Source organism: Cryptomeria japonica, chromosome 1, assembly GCF_030272615.1.
Source record: "Cryptomeria japonica chromosome 1, Sugi_1.0, whole genome shotgun sequence".
NCBI lineage: Eukaryota > Viridiplantae > Streptophyta > Pinopsida > Cupressales > Cupressaceae > Cryptomeria > Cryptomeria japonica.
In genome coordinates this window covers 462,185,969-462,196,451 of record NC_081405.1, presented here as the reverse complement: position 1 = coordinate 462,196,451, position 10,483 = coordinate 462,185,969, and the positions used below count along the sequence as shown (strand labels likewise).

Below are 10,483 nucleotides of genomic sequence, written 5' to 3'. Positions count from 1 at the left end.
AGACTGCATTCTTACATGGAGATGTTGATGAAGAATTGTATATGGAGCGAACTGAAGGGTTTGCAAAATAGGGGCAAGGACATCTTTATTGCAGGTTGAAGCGAAGTTTGTATGAGCTCAAGCAAGCCCCAAGGCAATGGTATCTTAAATTTGATCGCTTCATGATTGCGCATAAGTTTATAAGGTGTGAATCTGATCCATGTGTTTATTTCAAACAACACCCTAATGGTGAATTTGTTATTCTTCTACTTTATGTTGATGAGATGTTAGTAACCAGCACTAGCATGAGGATTGTTCGTGAGCTTAAGGATTAGTTAGCTAAAATATTTCCTATGAAGGATTTAGGGGCAGTGAAAAGAATTCTTGGTATGACCATTTCTCGGGATAGGAAGAAGAGAGAAATCAGGTTGTCACAAAAATACTACATTGATAAGGTTTTGGATAGATTTGGTTTGACCGGTGCTAAGCTTGTCAGCACTCCTTTAGCTGGTCATTTTCGTTTATCTTCTGACGTGTGTCCTAAAATGCAGGAGGATCATAAATTTATGAAAGGCGTTCTTTATGCATCTATAGTTGGCAGTATTATGTATGCCATGGTCTCTATTCATCTGGATATTGCTCATGCAGTGGGAGTTGTGAGCCGATTTATGAGTAATCCCGGTAAACCTCATTGGGAGGCGGTCAAATGGATCTTAAGGTATCTAAAAGGTAATTCTGATTATGGTTTGTGTTTTGGAAGAGACAATGCTCAGTTACAAGGATTTGTTGATTCTGATTTAGGTGGAGATTTAGACAAACGAAGGTCTACTACCGGTTATATTTTCACTTTCGCTGGGGCAGCCATTAGTTGGGTTTCCAGATTGTAACAATCAGTTGCTCTTTCTTTAGCTGAGGCTGAATACATGGCTCTCTTTCAAGGATCCAGGGAGATGATATGGTTGCAATGTTTGTTACGTGAGTTGAGCCATAAACAATCTGATTATGATATTTTTTTGTGACATTAGCAGCGCTATTTTTATGGCTAAGCATCATACACCTCAACGTTGCTCTAAGCATATTGACTTGCAACATCACTATGTTCACCATGTAGTCAAAGAGGGCAAGTTACGGGTTGCTAAAATTGATACAACCTTGAATCCAACTGATGCTTTGACAAAGGCAGTCTTGAGAAAGAAGTTCGAATATTGTAGGACTTCTCTCAGCATTGTACCAGTTTGATATTTTGAAGAAAACGTAGGGGAAGTCTTGATTTGGAGCAGTCTTTGCTGGTCTTCAAGTGGGAGTTTGTTAAAGATATGAAGCCCAATGGACGGGGCTTTTGGTTTGCCCAACGGACATGGCCTTTGGCTGTTCGACTTCCTTTCTTCAGTTCAACTCTTTATTTTCTGTATTCACAGCTTGATGTATTGTATTGTGAAAAACACTTTTCTGAAAGAATTTCCCTGCATTCATAGTGAATGTAGCCAATATTGGTGAACCACTGCAAATAATTTGTCTTTGCTCTGTTTGTTGTTTTTCTTCACTCTATTTTCTGCACATTTCTACTACATCTTCGTTTTTCAGCTCTCCCTTCAAATTTTAAAAAATTATACCAAATAAATATAGAATAGTAGTCTTCTTAAACCTTAAATGGTTCAAGAAAATGGCTGAACCCTAAGCTAAAAGGCTCTGTTTTTTAAGGGACCTCTGTGCTCCTAAGCGCAGAAGTTTTTTGAATATTTTGAAATGCAGTGGTAATCATATGTATTTACTCAGAATTAATACAAACTTTAGCTCTGCCTTTACCGACCAAAAAAAAAAAGAAAGACAGTCTATGATCATTTTATTTAAAATTTAAATTAACTGTCCCTGATTAAGTTGACTTATGACTTCGTTGGGATCACACGTTTGTGATTGTTTTCTGAACAAAAAATCTGCTTTGAGATGTTTCTTATCTGTGAAAACCCCACGCGGCTTCAAGATTGAATGTTTTTTTCAAATTATTTGTTTGATGGTTATGGTCCATTGTAATTCCAAGCAAACACAGCTACCACTCACCACATCACAAGTTTTGGTCACTATTTTAGTCTTAAAATGAATGGCTTAAAAAAATTCCAGGCCTGGTTTAGAGTTTAAGGACATAAAACAGGGTTGCAGAAGAAAGCACGGAAATTTCTCATCTGCACAGATCTATGAAATCAAACTTGAAATAGGAATTCTTGAATTAAATTCTTTGTATACAGTTTACAGTTTGAACCAATTGTTTGATGTTGGGTCATTCTCCTTCGCTCCATATTCTCAATTCTTGATCTCAGCTCACATGGAAGAAGGCTAAGATAACCAGGCAGTTTCAGTGCTCCACAGCCTGTTTTCAGTGAAAGGCAGTGAATAGATTTGATGGAAATCATCGACACTCACATCCAAGGGACTAAAAGATTGGAAAACAGAGGAAGTGTTATCGTTGAGGGAGTAGAAGTCATTGAAAACAAATGACAGATTTCTCTTTAGTTTGTTGGATATCAAATCTGTGGGCAGAGCCTGAGCAGCCAGGGGCAGAGCATCCCATGCATCAGATGGGTTATCCTTCCTAAGAACACAGTCAAGAAAGTCCTCCTCTTGGTTCTGCATCATTCCATGAAACGACTGAAAAGTGGGTGTGGGGGGCAGCTCTTGCAACTTCTGTTGAGTAGAAAATGCCATAGCTTCCCCTGCTCTGGGCAAATGACTCACTCTTTTGTATATCCGACAGAGCACCCAATCATCCAGCTAAAATAGACAAGAAGTATGTCAGTTGGGTAGACCCAAAAGGGTATATGTCAGTTGAGTAAACCCATCACCCAAATGGGTATAAGAGAATTACTAAAATCTCAGCCTCGCCATTACTTACCAGCTTGGACCGTTTTCTCCTTGGTGGAGCAGACCCGGGCCGGATGGAGTCGGTGAGGCGGTACTCATGCATGATCCACTTGGTTTTGATGCCCCTGGGGGGTTTGCCTTCGTAGAACACAAGAGCTTTCTTCACCCCCACTTGAAGAGAGCTTCCTGATAAGAACACGGACTTGTCGATGCCTGTGGCTTTCCAGTACCCGCAGCCCGCCGTCCGGTTTGGGCGGGCGCCGTTCGGGTACTTTCGCTCCCTCGGGCTGAAGAAATACCACTCCTTGTCTCCGAACTTTGCCAGACCTGAAAACCAAACAAATACTTTAAAAACATCTAATTAATGACAATATTTGATCATTGTTGTTGTTGATTGTGTGAGAGTTTTGTGTATCAACATTTCATATCTCATTTTGTGATCTTTCATTTGGATCATAAAGAGCTATAAGAGTCTATTTTATCAAGAAACAACAGCTCTATATTATTATAAGATCATAGAGTTGTAAGAGTCCATTTAATCCAGAAACAACAGCTCTCTATTGTCATAGACTCTTACAACTTTCTATTATAGAATCATAGAGCTATAAGAATCCATTTTATCCACAAACAACAGCTCTCTATTATCATGAATTCTTACAACTTTCTATTATTCTGATGAAAGACCAAGAATATGATATGAAATGTTTGATAAAAAAAAACTCTCTAATCTAAAAACAACAGCAATCACAAAAAACATCAAGAACTAGAATCAAGCTAAAATTGACTCCTTTAGAGATGGTAGCTCTCTATTAAAATAGACTCCTACATACTGCAGCTCTCTACTAAATTGGACTCCTACAGCTCAATTAAAATAGACTCCTACAAATCTATTAAAATGGACTTCTACAGTCAAGACAACTCTCCATTAAAAGTGACTCCTACAGAGATGACAACTCTATTAAAATAGATTCCTACAGATACAATTCTGAAACATGATCACAATATTGATACATAAAATTTCTACATAATCTAATCTTAAAACTACATCAATCAACAAAAACATCAACATATAGAAACTAAAATGTAGACACCATTACTCGCCTGGCAAATCCCAGGGATCAAACTTATACAGATCCACATCTGTTATAATAGAGACAGGCAGGGGAGACGAAGAGATCTTCTTCCTTAGGTAATGGGTCACCAGCTCTTCATCAGTAGGATGAAATCTAAAGCCCGGAGGCAGCTGAGGGTTGGGGCTCTGTTGCTCCTCTGTAAGTGTAGCCATGCTTAGAAGAGCACAGATTTTTGAAAGCATCACTACTCAGGGTGCATGTCTTTATTGTTGGCGCCCCGCACAACCTCCAAACGGGTCATTCTCAAAATTTCTTCGCCATTACGCTTTCCACCGTGGATTGATCAGTAACCAACAAAAACGGTCACGGGGAAACCGATCATACCCAATGGAGGACTGCCACTGTACCATATTACGCCACCTACAGTGGTCCGAACTGGAAGGTACTGCGCCAAGACCCGGCTTTTAGAATGGGAATACGAGAAAATGAAGAATAACAACAAATTTGCAGAGTTCAGGCTATATGCGTGCGTTGGGGCGTCCGCCAAAACGACAATTTCTGTCAACCTTTCAAGTCTTTATCTTTTCAAGGATCCATCAATTCATATTATTTTATATCTTGTTTCCCAGATTCCTACACGGAAACCCATCCTGTAATCCAAACACCCAGATTTTGTAATTAAAAATTGAATTTTGAAGCACACTGTTTGACCTCTCCGGCTCCCGATTCACTGGTCGCCGGCGATTGCAAGCCCACAATTTCAATTTTCCGGGCTTATTCTCGATTTTGATTTGAAGAACACGGTTTCCAATTTTCTGGACTTCCTCCCGATTTTGTCCAGAGTGATGTAGCACGTGAGGGAATTCAGAGCTGACTTGAAATGAGCTTGCATGCGGCCGGCTCTTATCCAACAAACAGGCTCCACATTCGTCCAGAAGAAAGTTTAAAAAAAATTAAAAATAATATTTTTTTACAAATAAAAAGCACATGCTTAGAGTTTTTAATTGTTTATTATTTTTGTCCGGGATTGCATTCATCATTATGGGTGGACATATTCATTACAAGACATCAGCATTTGCGTTATGATTTTATTTTTTTAATTATAGTGAAAATAGATGTTTTTATTGAAGATAAATAATAATAAAAAATTAAGATTTAGGTATTGGGACATAAGATTTGAAATTGAATTTGATAAATTATTTTTGTTCATTTTAACTACTTTTTCTAGTATGAATTGAAAAGAGGTTATAGACATATTCATCATAAAACATCAGCATTTGTACTATGAATTTGTTTTTTTTTGTTTAAATTATAGTGAAAATAGATGTTTTCACAAGATAATAATAGTACAAATTTAAGATTTAGGTATTGGGACATAAGATTTGAAATTAATTTTTTAAAACTATTTTTGTTCATTTTAACAATTTTTTATAGTTTAATAATTATAATAATTAATTACAAATAAAAAGCACATGCTTGAGATTTTTAATTGTTTATTATTTTGGTGAGAGATTGCATTCATCATGATGGGTGGACATATTCATCATAACACATCAGCATTTGTACTATGATTTTTTTTTCTTTTTCAACTTATAGTAAAAATAGATGTTTTCATTATAATATATCGAAGATAAATACTAATAGAAATTTAAGATTGGGATATAAGATTTGAAATTGATTTTTATAAACTATTTTTGTTCATTTTAACCACTTTTTCTAGTTTAAATTGAAAAGAGGTTATAGACATATTCATCATAAGACATCAGCATTTGTACTACGAAACTTTTTAAAAAAATTATATGAAAATAAATATTTTATTATAATATATTAAAGATAAATAATAATAATAATAATAATAATAATAGAAATTTAAGATCTAGATATTGGGACATAAGATTTAAATTGATTTTTATAAACTATTTTTGTTCATTTTAACCACTTTTTCTAGTTTAAATTGAAAAGAGGTTATAGACATATTAATCATAAGACATCAACATTTGTATTCTGAAACTTTTTTTAAAAATTATAGTGAAAATAGATATTTTCATTATAATATATTAAAGATAAATAATAATAATAAAATTTAAGATCTAGTTATTGGGACATAAGATTTGAAATTGATTTTTATAAATTATTTTTGTTCATTTTAACTACTTTTTCTAGTTTAAATTGAAAAGAGGTTATAAACATATTCATCATAAGACATCAACATTTGTACTATGAAACTTTAAAAACAAAAAAACTATAGTAAAAATAGATATTTTCATTATAATACAGTGAAGATAAATAATAGTAATAGAAATTTAAGATTTAGGTATCGGGACATAAGATTTGAAATTGATTTTTATAAACTATTTTTGTCCATTTTAACGATTTTTTATAGTTTAAATTGAAAAGAGGTTATTGATGTCTACATATCATAGATTTTGATTTTGACTAATGAGTATTATTTTTGATAAATCATATCAAAAATATTTGATGTAATTTTTTTGCTAATCAGTTTGTTTAAGGTCTAGGAGTTTTAAAAAAGGGTTATTATGTATAATAATGAGTTCAAGTGTTGGTCAATTTTATCATTTGTATCTTATCCACAAAATTCTCATTAAGCTAGAATGATTGACAAGTCTTTGACTAAACCAATTTGAATAGAATTTGAAAAACAAAGATATGTAAGCTAGCTTCAATTATATATGTACCAAATAGAGTTTATACACATGTCCATCTTTAGACTTGAACCGACTTCCATTGCGTCAACCAATACTATATAAACCTTATTAAATAGCAAACCATTATCCCCCTACCCATCACAAGTTCACAACAAAGAGAAGCAAACTAGCTTCTATTATATATTTACCAATTAAAGTTTATACATATGTACATCTCTAGACCTAAACCAATCCCCATTGTATCAACTGATGCTATATAAACCCTATTACGACACACCATTATCCCCCTACCCATCACAAGCTAACAAAAAAGAGAAGCAAATAACTTTGACCTCTCCTTCCTCAAAATAATCAAATTGTCATCCAAACATAAAAACTTGGGACTAAAGAGAATTACACAAGCTTCAAGTTGCCTCATCCATATGTTTACATTTGTTGTACATGCTTTCATTTTATCACACAAACCAACCTCCACCACCTCCTCAAATTCCTCTATATCATAATATTTAGAAAAAGTAAGAATAACATTAAAGGGGAGAAACACCTTTAGTCACTTGGTGACTTCCTCCACAACACACTAGAGGCACTCTTGACATCGCTTTCTAGCATGAAAATGCTCCAACTGACAATTGAAATAAACCCCAACTGGATGTTCCATGTCCTCATAATTGTTATGAAACAATTATGACTCAACAAAAGTTGATAACACAAATGCACAAGTTGAGGTATATGCGACATTGAAATTTTGCCTTCTTCCTACCATGTGCTCTAAATCAAGAAACAAATTTATCTTAGCAAAATGGATAACATAGGAAGCCCCATTCATTTCTTTCGCAAGCTCTCATATGCATATAACTCACAACCTCAAGTTTAGGTGCCTAATCTCCCTCTCCAAGTATTTAACAAAGCCTTCAATCATCTCTCCACCATACACCCTATTGACACCCTTAAATTTTCCAAATTTTAAGTGATGCTTAGTTCCCAGCCCTAGTTTCAAATTCGCTACATTTTGCATTAGGGTTTAACTTTATGTATTTTCAGAAGCCTAACATCCAAAAAGTGCCCCTTTGCCCTTAGAAAGTCCTCAAAAGGCTCACTACTTAGTCATTTTCTAATCTTGTCAAACTTTTGAGTTGGCTTTGAAACAGTCATGGGACTCCAAAAAGGTATTCGCAACCCATTCAGGGCTTGACTTTCTCTTTTTCTTTCAAAATTTAAAAGGTCATCGACTTTTAATTGTGGTTTTGAAACCATTGTCGTGCTTTGACATGGTTCTCTAAATCATCATTTTTCGACATAAAGATGACATGTCGAGAAACAAGAAAAATTAAAGGCAAATTGTAGAGTTACTGATTGGTTTCAAAACCACTATCGAGTTCCGACTCGGTTTTCAAAACCTGCTAACTTTTTGAAGGCAAAGGAAGCAGGGTGTAAAGCACTTAGGGGAAGAGTTCAAGTGATTGGTTTTGAAACATTTGTTGATTTTTGACAAGGTTTTTAGAACCAAGTGGATGTTTGATTGGTTTCGTGCATTCAATTGTGGGCCCCTTGTGTGTTCTAGTCAATATTTCATTGAAGTTGTTACCCTCATGAGATCTTTATTTTGGCTCTCATGATCTAGCAAAATTGATGAAATATTCAATGTGTCAATGACTCAGCATTTGGTGGTCTATTGTTGGAGCTCGGTTTATTATTGAGGTCTTGTTTCAGCTCCAACGTTAGATCATGAAATGTAGAGTCATTGTCACAATGGACATTTCATTGATTTTGCTAGACCATGAGAACCAAAATAAAGCTCCCACGAGTGTAACAACTTCAATGAAATGTTGACTAGAGCATTATGATGGTAAATGATATATGGAGGATTAAAGAATAGCAGTAGCATATCCAAAAATAAAGGGATGCCAAATGTTGTAAAGCATTGTTACTTATAACCCATTGGTTAAGAGTTGCATTGCTAAAGTAGTGCATTTATGTTTTGATAACTAACTTCACAGCCCTAAGAAGGCACTAGTCTAGAGAGTTTGTGTCCAACATCCAGAACCAAACCTAATTGAAAATTATTTGTTAAGTTGTCTATTTCTATGCTTTATAAGTTATTTCTAATTATTATGTTCCATAAGCAAATAGTTGAGAATTAGCCAATATGTGAGTTAGTATTGTGTTAGTTTTAATCTTCTTGGGCATATTTTTGAGAGAATATTATTTGTATTACAATACCTTACCTGTTACTTGAGTGAATTAGTTGGTATTGTCAAATGGGTTACCCACTTAGGTCCTACAAAGCCTAAAGTGCAAGGGGAATTTGTTTTATATCTATTTCTTGTTCGTTGGCCAAATCCAACATTGAACCTAAGCATAAGAAAGTTGCTACTCTTTAGGGTTGAGGGTATTTGTTGATTTGGTAACCAACAAATTGGCAACTTTGTTGGGGAAAGGGTGAAAGTATTGTCAAAATCTTACCCCGGAGTCTCTAGTATTGAAGTTTTTAGACCTAGAAGAAGGATTTGTTGTAGCAAACTTGAAGAATTTGTGAAATGACTCTACTGCTAAGGTCAACCCGGAATAAAAAGTGTTCTTTAAATAAATTTATACTTATAAAGTTTAGTCATGTACAAAGAGAAGCAGTGAATCTATTAGAAAGAGCATGACAAATGTGTAAATAAGATTACATACTCCAAGCTTCTAGTCAGAAAATCAATTTGCAGTTGTTGCAACATATCCAAGTATTTATGATGAAAAAGTTTCGGAAGTAAATCAGTTCCCTTATTAGGTGATTGGTAGCACTAAGAAAAGGGAAATAATAGGAGTAAGTATGCATACTTAGTGTTATAAATTACAACCTATGTGTTATTCAGAAGTATGCATGAAGCTAGATAAATTCACTAGATGGACCTCAGACATAGTTGAGATAAACTGTATATTGTAAATGTTTGAGGTCTTAGGTTGTAAAAGGAAGTTACGTGATCTATGAGTGATTTACAGCAAATTTGATATAAATTATTTGAAAGGGCATAACAAAATGCACTATTATATGCATCCCAATATGGTTCCAAGTGCAATCATAATGGATGAGCAACCCCAACCATGTCAACCAAGAAGGAATTTCTCTATTGAAAGGTATAGAGAATTAATTTTTAATGGTATTTCTAGTTTTCCAAATCATATATGACATGAAATCATAGATAAAATATTAAGGTTCAATGGAAAGAAAGATGAATCAACATATAAACATCTACAAGTGTTCACTAACCTAATGGGAGATTATGAGATATATGTGTTTAGGATGTTGCCATGAAGTTATTTGTTCAATCCTTAAAAGAAGAAGGTAGAGATTGGTTCTCTAATTTACTAGCATGTCCAATAAGCTCATGGAAAGAGCTTAAAGCAATATTTAATGAGTAGTTTGGTGAGAGAGTTCATGTCACCTCAATGGTTATCAATTTCATGGACATTCAAATAGAAGAAGAAGAGTTGGTCCCTACATTCAATCTAAGATTTGCAAAAGCATTAAGGGATTTTCTTGAAAAACATCAAACCAAATGATGCAATGAGTTTAATGGTTTATCTAGGTACATTTGACAAGAAAATGATTTATCAATTGAGAAGCAAGGATCCAACAACTTTGCACCAGGATTTTGAAATGGCCATGAACATTAAAAACAATTTGAAGTATGGAATTCTCAAAGGATACATGTCTAGGAATTTTATCTGTCATAAAATTTCACATGAGGACCAACAATACAAATTATGTAATAGCAATGGTGTCTCAAATAATTATCAACCTGTTCTCCCAAGTCAAGTATCATTACTTAATAAAAATCATATTGAGCCTCGGTATATCATCAACAAGCTGCAAGTATTGTTGACCATGTGGTTCATGTGCAAACATTGTTTGATATAAAGAAA

At 34.4% G+C, this 10,483-nt stretch overlaps 1 protein-coding gene across 1 annotated transcript; it reads right to left on the bottom strand.

Annotated features, from left to right (window-relative positions):
* Window positions 1-2,172: 2,172 nt before the first annotated feature.
* Window positions 2,173-4,651, bottom strand: LOC131064210 (NAC transcription factor 32). The gene is made up of 3 exons (XM_057998284.2): window positions 3,937-4,651; window positions 2,867-3,162; window positions 2,173-2,745 (listed from the first exon to the last, which is right to left on the bottom strand). Exons 1-3 carry the CDS (start codon window positions 4,148-4,150, stop codon window positions 2,311-2,313), a joined length of 945 nt encoding a protein of 314 aa, XP_057854267.2. The 5' UTR covers window positions 4,151-4,651; the 3' UTR covers window positions 2,173-2,310.
* Window positions 4,652-10,483: the final 5,832 nt, after the last annotated feature.

Coding starts and splice junctions, on each gene's coding strand:
- LOC131064210 (XM_057998284.2), bottom strand. CDS start 4,150: ATGCTTTCAAAAATCTGTGCTCTTCTAAGCATGGCTACACTTACAGAG. Junction 3,163..3,936: donor TGATCCCTGGGATTTGCCAG/GCGAGTAATGGT, acceptor TTTGGTTTTCAG/GTCTGGCAAAGTTCGGAGAC. Junction 2,746..2,866: donor GGAGAAAACGGTCCAAGCTG/GTAAGTAATGGC, acceptor TGTCTATTTTAG/CTGGATGATTGGGTGCTCTG.